Source organism: Vidua chalybeata, chromosome 5, assembly GCF_026979565.1.
Source record: "Vidua chalybeata isolate OUT-0048 chromosome 5, bVidCha1 merged haplotype, whole genome shotgun sequence".
Lineage (NCBI taxonomy): Eukaryota > Metazoa > Chordata > Aves > Passeriformes > Viduidae > Vidua > Vidua chalybeata.
The window spans coordinates 50,779,572-50,796,631 of NC_071534.1; the positions used below are offsets into that span (position 1 = coordinate 50,779,572).

A 17,060-nucleotide genomic window follows, 5' to 3' on the forward strand; every position below is an offset into this window, starting at 1 on the left:
AACTTGCTTTCCATTATGAAAGATTAAACTATAAAATTACAAAATTACTTAACTGAAGGCAAAAATTAAGGATATTTTCTAATTTGCAGATTTATCTCAAATACAATACTTCTGCACTACTGCCCTGGAGGAAGGTATAAGAGATGACAAGAGAGTAAAGCCGAAGTGGTTTCAGTGGGCATTTCAGTCGGCATTGCATGTGTCATGGCTCAAAAAACAGTACAGAACTAGATACTTAGATTTGCTTTGTTCCCTTTTGCTTCCATGTAGTTTAACTACTTATAAAGGAAACACTCTTGAAAGCATTAAAAACTGAACTGCATTCAGAGACAACCAGTAAAACAATGAAGGGGTAGTATTTAGATACTGACTCTTGTAATTTCTCCACAGATTCCTACCACAGCATTCCAGATTGTCTGGACGTACACAAACCAAGGAGAACAAATAAACCAAAAGAGAAATAAATAAACAAGCTGTAATTTAATAGAGAAACTGAAAAGGTGTACTCCTTTCATTGCTAATGTTCAAATAAAGATTGTAGAAGACTTGCAAGTGAATAGACTCAAAAAAGGGAGGTGTTTGTGACTAATTTTATGATGATCAGGAATAAAGATTTAAGAAAAGCTTGGATTGCCTTGAAATTGAAAATTCATCTCTGATTAATATACTTCTTACTCCTAGACTTGGAAGGTTCTGCTGCAGGAGTACCCCCATCCAAGGAGTAGAATAACATATTATTCATGAAGTATATTTATCACAGAAAATTACAGAGACACAAACACATGGAAACAAAGGATGCCTGCTACTCTCAAAGGAAAGCCTTCCTAGTTTACGAAAAGTACACCAAGAACAGAAAACTTGAACAAAACAAAAATATCATGGTCTCATCCCCAGAGGATTAGTAATTTTCTTGTGCTGGGCTGCCAACCAGCATATTGACATTCAAGCTGATGGGAAATGCTGAAAGTAATGTGATACTCATAAGTTCCAAGCACCCAGTTGCAGCTTTTTAGCTGGGCAGTGCTACAATAGTAGCATGGTGAGCATCTTTACAGGCATCAGTTTTTAAGATATCAGGAAGCACAAAGATGTCCAGAGAAATCAAGTCATATGCACATCTAGGACCATATGGATCTCCAAGTACAGATGCAGAACTGCATCTTTTGACTATTTCATAAGAAAAAAAGAAAACAACAAAACCAACTAGCAGCATGGTCTTTAATCATCTTGCCAGAAACTGGCAATTGTGCAAGCAGGCAGGCTGTGTGGGACTCTGCTCTGAATGCTGAGCACATCTCTGTGACTACATGCTGGCAAGCAGACAGACAGAGAAGCCAGCTCTGGACAAGCTAACTGAGGTACGGACAGGGTAGCTCAGGGAATGACTGCTCTAAACACTCGAAACACCTGCAGACATATTCTTCTTCCTTTACATTATTCTTATAATTCAAATCCCTTCTGATCACTCACTTCCGTAATGACCATCATTACCTGAGTGAGAGGAATTACAGAGTAAAATATAAAGCAGTACAAAGTACCAGAACCACACCAGGATTTGGGGCTGTGTTTGCAACCCTGAGAAATAAAAAAGTGAAAGATCCAAAGAGCGACCATAATAAATGCCTGATATAAAATTATATACTACAGATTAAGAGTATGTAATTTGCTCTGTATTTTTGTTTTGCAAAGGAGGCATAAAACATACACATTTATATAAAATGATAATTCAATAAAAGAAGGGATTGTACACTTCACATTTAAAACAAAGCAAGCTAAGCAATGACCTTAAATTAATGCAATGACTTTAAGTTAATAGGAAAATCTGAATGAGGAAATTAGGAGAAATGGTTTAATGGCAAGGCTAAGTGGAAAGAAAGTTTCCTTAATGAGGTAGTTACTGTTCACTAGCAATGCTTGAAGAAGGCATTCAGTAACTTGAACAGACTCAGTAATCTGTTTCTCCTAGTATGCTCTGTTTAAGATAATGTTGTTTCTTGTTCAGAATCTTGGGTGGATAGAAACTTTATGCCTGCATTTAACTTTGAAGAAACCTCTTGCTTGCTCGGTGAGGATAGTTTTCTAAAGGCAACACGAAATAGAAAAAGCATCTCTACCGTACTTAAGGAAATAAAAGCTTGAGAAGAATCTTGTTTTCCAATACAGATTTTCAGAAATACCCTATGGTGGGAAATGTAAATCAAGCAATACTCGAGAAAAAAATCACTCAGAAAATATTTACATCATCACTATTTGTGTTCTGCCTTTACATTTCTCAGGATATAAGAATTTCTTGTTGGCTTTTGAAATTACTATCAGAACAGATTTGAAATGGAGTTGAGAGAGATCAGTGAGAATTTAAAGCCTCACTTCTCATTTACTGATTTCTGGATTTCAGACATGCATTTGCTGACTTTTTTTAGCCCTTACTGCCATGCCTTCTCTAGCTTGGTTTACTTAGAGATAAAGAATTCACCATTAACAGCACTTTTTCAAGATATTACTTTTAAGTTTAAAAGACTTTGAGAAGTCACACATCTCTAAGGATTTGATGGGTAAAGTTTTCTAACACAAAGTAAAATAGTGACAGAGAGCTTCAATTAAAACATGCAAACAAAAGTTATTTATCCCACCCTCTAGAAATCCAACAGAAAGCGAAACAATATACAGAGTAAATACCAGTCCTAAAAAATTAAGTCTGATGGTGTATGAAAACAAGAGGTTTTCTCCTTTACTGCTTGTTTGTTGAATGGCCTGGGTTTTGGGTGTTTGTTTGGTTGATTGGTTTGGTTTGGGGTTTTTTGTGTGGGTTTGATTCTTGTGTTTAAGATCAAGAAATCAATTAGATAGTAGTTTTTTGCAATTCAGTGAAATGATTGATTAGATGAATATAGCAATTTTGTGCAGTGGATTGCTAATCAAAACTTGTAGCCTAAAGAAATTACATGAGAAAATTCTAGAACCTAAAGAGTCATAAGACAGAGAGACCCTGATTGGACTAACTGTAGCTCAAATGGAGTCCATAAGCATCTTATAAGAATTTTCATTTGTATTGAGATACTTCAAGTGTACTATTAAGGTGAAACTACACACCTCTCTCTGGTCACTGAGAGAGTTAGAAATTCAGTGAGGCTGAATATCTGTTTGACTGCTAAAAGGAGGAAAAAAGTGTCCTGTTGTTCCACAATGATTTAGAGATTCCCCAAGATATTGTTGAATGGAATTGTGACACACAGATGTCACGATATAAAGGCACAAAAGAAAATTCACTGGCATTAACGTAACTCTAATGAAATATTTTGTGATATTATTTCCACATCCAGCGGACTTTAAGGGCTCCGTGCTGAGAAAAGGTACCTGGAAATGGTAGCAGGAAGGATAACTTAAAAGATCAAGAGTTATCATCCTTTCATCATGAAGTGAAAGAAAAATCCTTCCACATAATGATTTTCAAATTTAAAAAAACACGCAGAATAAAATGTAAGTATCTCCTGAAAGATTTTGGCAGATGGGATATTAAACTGTCACATGTTTTCCTAATATCAGGCTAGCTGAAAAAATCTCCACTGCCTTTAGTTGCCCAGAAGACAGCATCAACAAAAACATATATAGTCTATGTCTCAGTGCAACATGCTGTTAATTGCAAAACCAAGGTCCAGATAAGTTTTGTTTTCCTCTGATACTGAGCAAAACAGAACTGAGATTAGGGAAAAAAACAATTATGCAAAGCAGACCAAATTCACTGTTGTGTAACAGTGTGGGCCTTTGCTAGTTTTCTAATTGGTTTGTTCAGATTAATAGACATTCAGAATTTATCTAACAAACAAGTAGCTAACATCACATAATGCTTACTACAGTAGAGACATACTTCACTACCCAACACTAATTACCTCTGCAGCATAGTGTCAGAGCTACAAGGCATCCTTCTTGGCCTGGGACAACAAAAGTCACCAAACGAACAAAAATGGATACCATTACTGGAAATTTTTTCAATCTACATCCATTCCTTTCTGTATTCCTAACATCAAATCCAAATCAAAGGACTGGTATAAGCAATGCACTGAACTCTATCCATCAACCACTACCTAATTTAAAAGTTGAAATACACGTCTTTTACAGCCATGCTAATATAGAAACCTTATGGCATCCTCAAATGAATAGCGATCATCCACAAATATCAGTGTGCAGAGAGACTGGACAAACACAGTTTCAGTGGTAGCTGTATGTTTCTGTGCAGATGTACAGCCTTTCTGACACTATACAGGTGAGAGTGAAAAGGGGAATTTGTGTTTTTGTCTGAAAACACAAATAATAGTTACACGTAGCTATGTGTAAAGGAAGGGACTTTGTGGATTTCAGCACTGATACACCTTCCAGGCAGCAGCAATACAACAGCACTCTCAAGAGAAAGCTGCACATCACGAAGCCCGCAGTTCCATTCTATCAGGTTTCTCCTTAGCATGGAAGAGGTCAAGATCATGCAAAGCATGTTTTAATTTGTTGTATCTTATCTCCCCCATCACTTCTTTCAGGAAAATAATTAGACTGCTAACAGTGAGACAATCTCCATTACATGCCAAATTGTGGTTGGTGATCCAAAACACTGAAGGCACTAGAGCTTCTTCAACCAAGTGAACGACCTAAATAAACCCGTGTTATGCATCTTCCCAAGGGTGCCCTAGAACTTTTATGAAGCTTTTCAAAGAACTGGCCTACACCAGACATCTAAAATAACAGACCCCATAGAATATTACACTGACCTCAAGTCTGACCATGTTTTCAAGCAACTGGAAGGAAACTGTGGAAGTGCTAATAGGTTGCAATTACAAATGTATCTGGTGTCAAAAGGCATCCTCACAAGTCAAACCACAAGATTATCCTGAAGTTAATATAATGACCTATCCTTTTGAAGCAGCTTCTCCAAATGAGACTGTACCAACCATCAATCTCATGCTGGTGTAGTATTCAGATTTTTGAAGAGAATCTGAACAGAGCAAAAAGCCCATATCCTTAAATACATGTGTATGCCAAGTATGACTTAAAAAAAAAAAAAAATGAAAGCAGACATCAGTGAATTTACGCTCTGAAACTGTTAGCTTCTACACTTATTAGCCCAATGTAACCATTTAAATAAATGGTTAATCTACTGATTCCATTATTTTATCTCCACAATATAAAACCAGAATTTTCCAACATTTAATTACTATTTATTTTGGATGTACTATGGTTTGATTCTAATGAATGCTTTCTGTTTCCTTTAGGTGTCATCTTCATCTCCAAGACATTCATCAGGATCAACTATGCCTTTTGTTGCCATGTATAAAAACGGTGGGTCTAAAATAGCTGATAGTAAAAACAAAATTGTAAAAGCAACCAAAGCACCATTTAGTCCAGAGAGCTAGTTCCTTTTCCTCATTTCATCAGTGAGATCCTTCTGCCCTCACATCCATGCAAAAAATTTTCAGACCAAGTTTTCCATAATCACAGGTAGAAATAGCATCGTTTCACTCTCTTTACAGAAATACATCAACTTTTTTTACAGAGTAACAAATCATTTAAGGTTTTCATACAAAAAAGCTCCCATGAACACAATTCATCCTTTCCTAAGGATAAGTGCAAGGGCTTGCATTAGCAGTTCAGGATTTGGTACCAAAGTAGCTCACTAATTGTAGGACATTTGGCCTACTTACTGCAGAAGATGAAAGGTGCCACCTATGCACACTGGTATGAAGGAAGGGAAACGCCTTCTTTTACCATTTAGAAATCTGCTAAAGGTAGAATTGGGTTGGATGTAAGGAAGAAATTTTTATAAGGGTGGTAAAATGCAGGAACAGATTGTCCAGAGAATTTGTAGATGCCCCATTGCTGGAAGCTCTCAAAGTCAGGCTGGATGAGACTTTGAACAACTTATCTAGTGAAAGATGTCCCTGCCTGTGGCAGGCAGATTGGACTACATGATCTGTAGAATCCCTTCCCACTCAAATCATTCTATGATTCTATAATAGGGGTCCTCTTCTCTTTCTTATTTTTTATTTAATTTGTTTCCTACTTTTAGTTCATTTTTGGCAGCCTGATAGTGCCAAACTAACACCTAGGTTTGTGTACACAAATCCCCTCAATTTAAACAGAAAGTATGTTAAAGATGATCTTTGTATCACAGGCAAACTGGCACAGTCAAACAAAGTCTGATTTTAAATTCTCAAACACCCCACATTACTAAGTGTTACAGATCCTGCATTTAACATTCAGATTTAAGCAGCATGAAGTAATCATGGCTTAGAACCACATATTTAAAATGGAGCAGCAAGAAAAGCAGAAAAAACACCAGTATGGAGTACTTCTTGCAGCTTCACATTGCTTTAAGCAGAGTTGAAAACCTGAGAACTTGCAATCATTACAATATTGGAAAAGTTTTCACAGTATTTCAAATATTCATTGCAGTTCTTTGCACCCATTTTACTGATACCTAAGACTGCATACATTCAAGACTAAAGGATTAGCACAGTGAGTTTTAGCCCAAGGTATATGCATACCTATTAGAGGTAAATATATTAAAGATGGTGAATAAACCTCTCAGGGCACTGCCCAACAGCATTTTTCAATCTCAGTGAAAGAGCATGCAAGAATTAATGAATGAAAGATTATCTACTATTTCACAAGCAAGTTTTTAAAATACAGGGTTGAATTAAGCAAAAAAAGGATTTCATTTCGTAAGTCACTTTCTCACTTAATTTTATACTTAGCAGCGTGTCCAATATAATTACTCATAAAAATTGCCATATGATTGAATTTTTCTCTTTATCTGAAAAGCAGCACCAGCATCTGATGTTCTACTGATTAGAATCTGGCTCAATGTCTGTAATGGAATTTTCCACACACAAAAAAATAAAATTCTATGTTAATTCTGAGAGAAGGATTTCAGAAAGAGTAAACATTTCCATACCTTCTCTAAACTGAGATTGAAGGGGAAAACAAGACAATCATACTTTCATGTATACAAAAATGAAACATGCTAAATTTCAGTGAGATTTTCAGAAAATGTGGTGGGATTCTAGGGGGAGAATACACAGAACATGAAAATAACCTTTTCTGGAGAGTTAAAGAAGAATTTATGTAACTTTTCCTATGAATATGAATTTTTTTCTACTACATTTTTAAGATAAATGAAAACTGATGCCAGATTATTCATACAATTTTAAAAACAAGAGCAGCATTGGAAAAGACATAGTGGAGGAAATAAGGCAAAAAACTTGACTGGTGTAAACTTACCAAGTGGTTCTGACACAGGAGCATGACTTACAGCCTAGTGAAATTAATGCTGAAATGCACATTTATTTATTTAGCAAACAAATTGCTCTTTCTGCAAATATTTATAAAAAAGTAAATCAAAGTCTGAGCAATAATAAGTTCCTAAATCCTCAGGGCTTTTTCTTAAGATTCTTAAGAGGACACAGTCTGAACAAACTCATTAATTACAGATTACAGTGAAAACACCTGCAACTCCTGATACAGAATTTATGTCACATCCCCAAAACAGACCTTCTCGTTCACATTCAAAGTTAAAGTACAAAATCAGTTATGGCAATGAATATACCCTGGGTTTGCAAACAATATTATAATAACTCTCAAACCTTGAATACTGCATAGGATTAAAGGCAAGTTAATAATTTTCAGAATAAAACAATTACTGAGCAGACCACATACTTCTTTCCTGCCCTGTCAGGTAAATTAAACTGTAGGTGAGCAACTAAAGCATAAGGAAATTCACACTGAAGTTTGTAAGATGCTGTATGACAGAAACAAGGAAGAAGCCCATAATTCAAAGTACTAACAAATATCACCACCTGGAAGAGGTAATGGACCATATGTGGTAGACCTAGAGAGAAGAAAGCATCAAAGCCCAGCATCAACACAACACACGAAGTAATAGAGACTAATATTTTCAACCAATGGGTAGCAAAGTTAAGGAAAAAGGCACAAGAGAGACATAAAAGCAAAGATGATAATATGTGATCAGATGCATAAAATTTGATTAAAATGCATTGAAGAGGAGCAGTAACTTGAACTAAGTCTCCAGCTGGACTCCCCACCACTGCACTGGTCATTAAATCTACTGGTAACTACTACAACCCAGAAAAGAAATTAAAAATCACTAGCAAATGCTGACTTAAATTGCACAACTGGAAAGGGCTGTGCAAGTCTGGAAGGAAGTCTGTGGAAAGAATGCAAAATGGAATTGGGAGGCTGGGATAAACAAATAAAAAATACTGAAATTACAGCTGGTATATCAGCTCATGGTATATTAACACAGGATGAAGCCTCTGGTGTCATTATATCCTTGACAGTAATGCTTAGAGTTTTGGAATTCTCTGTTTGAAACTGGACATCCAAAACACTTAATTCAAAACGGTGAATGTCTGAAAATAGCTGGAAAATTTGAGCCTTTCATTTTATAAGGCTATCTTAGATTATTATGCACAGCCTTTCACTGCAAGAGCAGATATGCTAAAAAGCAGTTCTCAACGTGTCTAAAAAATTTCATTTAAAAAAGGCATGTAGTAAATCTTAACATAACAGTTACTGTTTAGACATTTATTTTAAAATCATTTTTATTCACTATCACATCCTTTCCAAGGGCAGATTACTTCCTCTAACACATCAAGCTTTTTACGCAGTGTCCTAAAGAATGAACCTGTAAGTTCTTTCCAGTTCTACCCCAAGTTCAGCATCTTGAGACATCCCCTTACTCTGAAACCTACTGCTGGGCCACTAACTAGCTCAGTCTTGCCCTGCACCATCTTCCAAATTGTCCTGCCTCACAGTCTTAACTTCTTCATTGGCTATACAGAAAAATTGATTACTTTCTAACCACTTCTGTCATGTTCTCACAAACCTAAAATAGTACCTTGAGAATGTTCATATTCCAGTTTTACGTGCAGACCTATCCTCATCTTTTCACAAGTGCTTTTGTGAGAATTCCTTAATTTCAAATACCATAACACTGATCAGACCATAATATGGGAAAATTCACACTGAGTTTCATGGTTTCTATACAAATTTCTATTTCTACACACTAAGTCCATGATTACAGCACAAAAGGAAAACATTTGCTCATCCCTCTCTTTTTCTTGTGCAATATAATTTATTATAGATAAAACCAAGCTAGGACATAAATCACATCATTTTCTGCTTAAGGAAAAAGTTATTCACTAGCAAACAATAGCTGACAGGAAAAATGAACAAATAATATACCAAAAATAAAGCTAATTTTGAAAAAAACATTGTGGTAGGCTGAAATATGAAGGAAGATCTCTCAAAAGGCATAGAAGTTTAACATCCAGCCTTTTTGATTACTTGAGCAGATCAGAAGTTAGATGAAGCAAAATGAAAACACAGTAACATTCACTAAGAGTAACAAGTTAATTCACTAGCCCTATGCTGCTGATGGACAGGGAACTGTCTTCTAGTTTGGAACTGGGCCTGTCCCTTAGGCAATTAAAACTTCACCTACAGATCTGCACTGGGGATGTAGGCACTCAACATGCCTGGGAGGTCACAGCAGATTGTGAGAGCTGGCCCATCTGCATGGAAAGCTTCTGTTCTTTCCAAAGGCAACAGGCAGGTCTTCACCAAAACCTTCTGCATGGTAACTAAAAATCTGAAGACATATTTCTCAGGATGGTAACTTACAAAGTACTGATTAAAAGAGCTACCTTGGACATATGGAGATAAAGATAGCAGTGCCTAGTTGTATCAAGTGCTGCCAGGAAGATTTTTAGCACCAGGGGTTTTTCATTTTATCTTCTCTTTTAATTTTTTTCCCCCATCTTAAAAAAGGATGGATATTTTCCAGTTCAGTTTCTCTCTTGTGCTCAAGCAGTAGATTTCAACTTCTGAAACAGCAAAGCTGGTTTAGGAGGAAATAATTTCTAGAAGGTTTGGAAGTTCACAGCCTTTGAAACTTAAAATTACCTTTCTTGTACCCGCATTAAATGGCATACCATGAACATAATAGAAAGAATAAAGCACACAGCTCACCTCATAGTAACTCCTTACAGCATTGCAAAATGCTTCATCTGCTACGATTTGCGTCTCCCCGTTCAAAAAGGCCTGGAAACGTTCCTTCAGTACCTGCAGCTGCTGCTTGTTGAGCTATGCAAGAGAAAAACAAGGAGCGGGGAGAGAACAAAAATAAATGCAGTTAGTCTCCAAGTAAAAATACACAGGACTGCACACACTTGGAACCTGTGAACAGGAAAAAAAAGACAGGGGCTCACTGGCCACCTGGCTCCCTGGAGAGTGGCAGCTCTTTGGAGTCCCAGCTGGACAAGCCACGCTGTGGCAGCCAGACATGCATGCAGGCAGCATGCAAGGAAACTTCTGCTCCTTCTGGTGTCCTTGGGATGCCAGAGGTAGGTCTGCATGGATACTTCTGTGTAGTATTTTATATGCATATGCTAAATATAATGGCTGATCTTCTCCATGATAGCAGGAGCTAATAAAACTTAACTTTAGCTTGTCTTCAAATAAATCATTTTCTTTTCATCCTTCAAATAACTGAACATAAACAACTGAGATGCCTCCATTTCTTGGAGTAAACTAAGCACTACCACTGGAGTGTTTCAACAAGCATGTGCACTGTGAAGAAAATGGAGTTCTAGCCACTGATGCTACAACACTATGAATGACATGAAACAACTGGATCTTAGGGAAGAGCAGACAATGGCTCCAAGATTGGCACCCAGTAACACTTGGTGAACTTAATATCAAAGTTGAGTACATTTTGAAAACAAACTCCTAAAAGAGAACATTACACAAATAAACCTTGCAATCAACCCATTTTTATCAAAGGTTAATTTTAAGGGAAAAAGCAAAGTTCAGAAAGTCTCCAGGGATCCAGACACAGGTCTTTTGCCAAGGTTTCCATCCAGTCTTCAATTATTTAGTAGGATATTTCTGCTTATCAAATCTGTGAGAAGTTTGAATATCACATCATATTCTTGAACTTTAACACTAAAAAAATTTCAAACACAACTGACAGAAAGGTTTTTCATCCCTCCCGTATTTTGCTTAAGTAAAACAAACAAACAAACAAACAAACAAACAAACAAACATATAGCCAGAAAATGTAAATATTTTTCCAGAGGGAAGAAAATTATATTTGTAATGGCTAACCTGAAGCAAATAAGACTGCCCCCAATGGCACAGTAATTTCTTACTGAAGAATTTTTTGGCATCTACAGTAAATATGGTGGCCTTAGGCTTTCAGGTCTCTTACGTCAACACGTTTAAGTCATTTAAGCTACAAAACTGTTATCAAATTAGCAAAATCTCTGCTATCCTGATAACGGGCCTACCGTGGACAACTTCTATTTTCTTAATATCACAGGAAGATTTTCATCCCACACAAAGTTTGCTAAGTTTGCCAACTCATGTGCTTCTTTGAAAAATCTAACAATTTTCTGCAAAACTCTCCAAATTGATTGCAAACCTGAAAGCTGTTTTATCTTGACAGGAAACAATTGACTGGGTATCAGAAGTCCTCTAAAAAAAATGAAATATAGGCAGTAGTGATGCAAAGCCAAAAAACTATGCTTCTGAAAAAAAAAATCAAGCTAGTTCAAAATACATGATAATTCTGTTCCTCATCTTAACAGAACAATTAATGATACATAAAATGCCCCAGGAGACCTCAATGGGAAAAAAAGGTCTCCTGTGGAGGCAAGCAAACTTCAACAGAGGTCGCTGTGACTTGGATAAATTTCCTGGATGAACTCCTGAGAGCAGCAGCCTGACAATGACACCCCATCCTGTACCACAGCCAATTAAAAATCAATGGGAGAATTATCCATATTGTGTCTGCACATCCACCCAAAATGGCACCTATCCACCTGCCTGCCAAAAATCCACTCCTTGCACAGAATCTTCACAACACTCAACAGCTGTTTCTAACAGAAATCAAACTTCATTCCACTGATTTGATTCCTCTTATTCTTCTCTCATTTTCTAAATATTTTGGACAAGTTGAGATAGCAGAAGATGCAAATCATTAGGGATGGTTTGAGGAGTTTTTTTCCAGCATACACATGTTCTTTTGGGAGGCTTAGAAAAGAGATGAGCACTCACACGGACAGTGCCCCTCTGCTGAGCGAGCAGCTCCTTCATCCCATGGAATATTCACAGCTCTGCTACGAGAGCATGCAGGCTTCCTGCCAAGGCAATTATGAAAATGTGTTTTCATGCTTGCAGACTTCATTCTCTAGGTGATTTGCTTCTCTATTACCCCCACACCAAACAAAAACATTATGAGTAAGGCAATGAAATATAAATTTAATTCTGACTTTCTCATTTCTAACCATCATAGTTCAGCAAACTGAAATGCCTTGAAAATATTTAATATATGGCTTCCATAATCTCTACTTTAGGTAGTAAGGATTTCCAAGGGTTGAGTGGCATTTTAGGATTACTGTATATTTCTTAAACTACTTTTATTTCAGTGCAAAATCTGGATGTACAGAACAAAGTTCTCCTGCAAAGCTGAAAAATAACAGTATTTCCAATGGAAAATATAAAAAGCTACAACCTGCACTAAGGACGATCTGAAGTCTATTTAATATGTCCCAAGTTCTGTCATGTATAGAAATGCAGCTAACTGTCAAGATACAGAATAATTTATAGTAGTCTACTGCAGCATACAGCTCTTCTGGGCTTTTTATTTGTCAGAATATTGAGTGTACAGTGAATTCTCTCTAATCTCTTTTTTTTTTAAGTTGGTAATTTTTAATGAATTCATGAACACTCTTCAACTTGAAGCACTTAAAAATGAAACAAAGCTAACAGTAAAAGTAATAGCTTGGAAATGTGGAGAGAAAAAGAAAGACTAATTACACTGGAATGCTGTTGTAGCAAAAGCAGAGAAACAGGTGTTTGTACAGGACATTAACTCTTGGATACTGCCAAGCAGCTCAACCTGTCAAAGTCTGAGCTACCTTTGAACTTGGTCAACATGGAAAAAGAGAACACATCATGTATAATGATGAATCCCAAGAGAAATGCCTAAACTTAAGTAATCCCGGGCAGATTCCCTCTGCCCATTCCCTCCCATAATGGAGCTCAAATCCTTTGTAGCAGCACTTCCTTTCAATGGCACAAGCCCTTTCCTCTGCTCTGTGCAAGATCCATACACATCAGACTTTTGCTTTCAGTCCACTCTCATCTTCACTGTCAGTGCCTCTGTTTCCACATTTTAATTTTAGTAGGAAGAACCACAAACAGGAAATTTAAAATTAAAAAATACATTACTATATGCACCTCCAAATGCAAACTAAACTCGGAATACCACCAAAAGTATACAGCAAAGCCTCGTTGATTCTGTTGCTTTACATTAACCTGGTTCAGTTTTGTATTGCTTCTGCAGATTTTGCATTCTCAGCGGTATAGAATCTGTTGTCATAACTCTGTGTGATACTTCGTAAGCAACTACTGCTGCTTCATGGGAGAATGTAGACTGTAACTAAATTCCAGTGACTCAGATTATCAGATCTGATTGCATTCTGCAAAATGACTGAAGATAAGTAAAGACAAATTTAAGGGAAAACAAGATTAACTGCTCTCAGATTTGTTTTTCTTTACTGCAGTCACACAACAGATACAAACCTTTCTTCCCTTCCATACCTGTGTCTTTCAAAAAAGGTAACTTTTTCTTTCACTTTACATTTGCTAACCTTAGTAAGCTATCAAACAATAAAAATATTTAAGACAGAGTGAACTTCTCAAAGAGCTATTTAATTAAATTAAGAATAACTTTTTCAAGTTGCAGTAGCAATTTAACCAGAGTAATATAAAAGCATGAAAGAGCTTCAAGCACTTAACCACTAAAAAACTTCCTCACCTTGCATTTAACATTTCAAAGAAGTCATATATCCAGATATATTCCTCTTTGAGCATTAATTTAAAGATTTCCTTTTTCCCTTCTAAAGTGAAAGTTGGGTATGAAAACCTAGAGGCACTTCTGGTTTAGCTCCACTTATACCTTTAAACAATTTCAATAAATGGTTTTTACACAGAGTTTAAATTCATATTTTTATAAGAAGTCACATTTCAAATAGATGTCAAAGTTTAGGGAGTTATTCCAATGTCACAAGTTTTGCTTCCTTAAATAATAAACTCCAACGAAGGAAAAATGAAGCATGTATGGATTTTTAAGAGTAATACTGTTTATTTCTCTTTGAAAGATAGGAGGAAAAAAAAACCCAAACTGTAGCTTCACTGTGCTTGATGCTTCATTAAGAGCATCTTCATCTGCTTCTCACTGCCTACGTACACAGAGCACTCGCTACTGCCCTGATCACATGCAGCCAACAGCAGCTGGCAAAGACATAACTCACGGGACCACTGCCCCGAGAAAACTTTAGAAATGAACAAGTTTAACACGTGCCAGCGCGGGGGCCCCAAGCAGGCTGGCAGCATTCCCGCTGTCCGCGCGGAGCTGCGAGCCGGGCGCTGCTCGGAGCGGCGACGCTCGGAGCCATCGCCACCTTGCGGCGGTCCCAGGAACAGCGCGGGCTGCAGGGCTGCCCGCTCCCAGACGGGATCCCTGCGAGCTTCCCCAAGCCTGACCTTAACACCAGCAACAGCACTGCTGGTGCTCTGCTCCTCCCACACCGTGGCGTGCAACTACCCTTTTCAGACCATATGGGTATTTTAGGGAAATACCAGGAGGTGATGACTGCAACTATAGACAGACTGCAAAAACACAGGGGTAGGGAGGAGCCAGCCAAAAGGCCCTCAATGCTGCAATGTGTACTGTCTGTAGCACCAAACCTGTCCCCTAACGCTTCCAAGAAATAAGAAGCATTTTTATTTCAAAATTATGCCATTTTGTATAATGCTTTTGACAGCAGCAGTTGGTTTTGAAAAACTTTAGTCAAAGCTATAATTTTTGAGAGCAGAGTGGAAAAAGAGCCTGATGAGGGTACCCTCAAACAGCGGTCCCTCTCTTCCAATTCAGTCAGCAGATAAATTTTCGTCTGGTGAATTAAGAGAACTGAAAATACAAATAAATCTTCTCCCAGTCAACTTCTCACACATTTTTGAACATAACTTTGTTTCTTGTCCTGACAACCTCTTTGTAAAGGGAAAAACCAAAAAAACGCAAAAAATAAGATGACATTCTGTCAAGGACTAACTCATCCCATTGCCACAGCAGCATGCTCAAGGATGTTGAGCTCAGTGACTCCCTCCCTGTGTCTCCTCTGCAGGGTGTCCTGATGCAGCTGGAAGGCAATACTGACGGTCAGACCATCACAGCAGCCCTCCTCTTCCCAAATCAGCCTTAGCATTTGAATAGCAGGACTGCATCTAGCACCACTTGAAAAAACTCTCACTCTGTTGCTGAGTGAGACTCAAGAGCCATCCCAGCCTTCACCACCCTGCTGTAATTAGAGCTTCCCACCACCCTCCATGGTGGTGGGGAGGGCTTTATCCACAGGGTCAGACTGGAAAGCCACACACAGCTTCTCTGTGAGAGCCAAGAACAAAAGCATGGAGCCTTAGGCTGAACCCATCATTATCCTCTCCAGAAAAACCTAACACTTGTGCCGCACCATTGCCTTTAGTGTGCTTCATCTCACATTGGTGATGAGAATAAGCCTGCAAAGCAAATAGCCAGTTATAAACAGTGATTCTTGCTCTGTTTCCTCTCCCTCACTCCCATCTTGCCTCCTCTTCCTGTATCTGCCTACAAAAGGATAATACTTGTATTTCACAGCAGAGATAGAGAGTATTCATTTATAATGGATTACTTTCTTCCGAGGAAGAAGACTAAATAAACAGTATTAGAAAATATCAGTACTAAGACAGAGGTGATAGCTGTGGTTACTGTGCTGAATTATGCAGGTCTTAATTATGTGCAATAATGATGCTATACAGCATGTGGGTGGCACACAATATATGCTGTCCCCTACTACTCATTGCATAAACCGGTTTGATTTTCTAAAAAAAGGATAAATATTTTGCTGTCACTTAGCAACCTCGGCTGTTCTTTGATTTTCTTAAATTTGAAGTTATTCCAAGTAAAACAGTGTCTATAAGGATTCTGTTTGCTGTCATTCCATGCACACTACAATGAGAACATAATCCTAGTGTAACAATTCAGTGCCTTGTAGCATCAAATATTAGATTACCAAAATCAGCCAATTCATTTGCCAAACACATTTATCATTCTTTATAATCTAACAAGCACAACATCACATTTACCTTTCACTGGCTTGTTTAAAAACTGGAAACATTACCATTACCATAATGGTCAGTCAATTCCACTTACAGGGTGTTTAAGTTAGAAATATTTTATGCATCATTAAGTCTGACATTTTAAATACTGTCATTGTCCAGAGGAGCATATTCAAGGTTCTTTGGCAGAATTGTAAAACATCGCACAAGGACCAGAGGGTTTGGGGGTTGGTTTTCTTCAGGGAGTAGAGGTGATGGCACAAAAATCCCAGGCAGTGAGCAAAGTAAAGCCTGATTTACGTGAAGGCATTCAGGTGTATCTCACTGACCACCAAAATATAGAACTGGAGACAGATTCCAGCAAGGTCAGATTGGCACCTGAGAGGAAAAGAAAAATAGGTATTTTGAGAATGAAGAGGAACAAGTATTTTGTGGGGGAAAAGAAGAAATAAAAATAAGACTTTCCTAATTTTTTGGCAGAAGAGTGAAAATATATAAATAAATACAGGATAATTTAACTGCTTAGAACACATTCATAGCAATGATAGGTTTCTTTCTTGCTGAAAAAAAAGTCAAACTTTTACAGACTTTGCCATGCCAGAAAATAATCTGCTATGTGTTTTTCCTAAAGGCAGTAAATAACACACCCCAATAAAAGCTATCTCCACTGAGATGAGGTTGTCAGTACAGTTGCAATCATTTTCTTTGTACCTACTCCTACTACCTGCGATTTGCTGTGGAATTTAGCTGACAATCATCAGCTAGATTTATAATACTGTATTTGCTTCCTCTGTGCTGTGCTTCACTAATCTCCTCTTAGTCTGGAGTGGCTG

General features: G+C 37.5%; 1 protein-coding gene across 8 annotated transcripts in view; it reads right to left on the reverse strand.

Annotated features, from left to right (window-relative positions):
* The window catches only part of CADPS2 (calcium dependent secretion activator 2), a 281,254-nt gene that overhangs the window by 215,025 nt on the left and 49,169 nt on the right, over positions 1–17,060 (reverse strand). For all 8 annotated transcript variants that reach the window (XM_053942794.1, XM_053942793.1, XM_053942792.1 and 5 more), the window contains one exon: positions 10,036–10,149. In XM_053942794.1, coding sequence (XP_053798769.1) covers positions 10,036–10,149 — 114 coding nt within the window. The remainder of the gene's footprint in view (positions 1–10,035; positions 10,150–17,060) is intronic.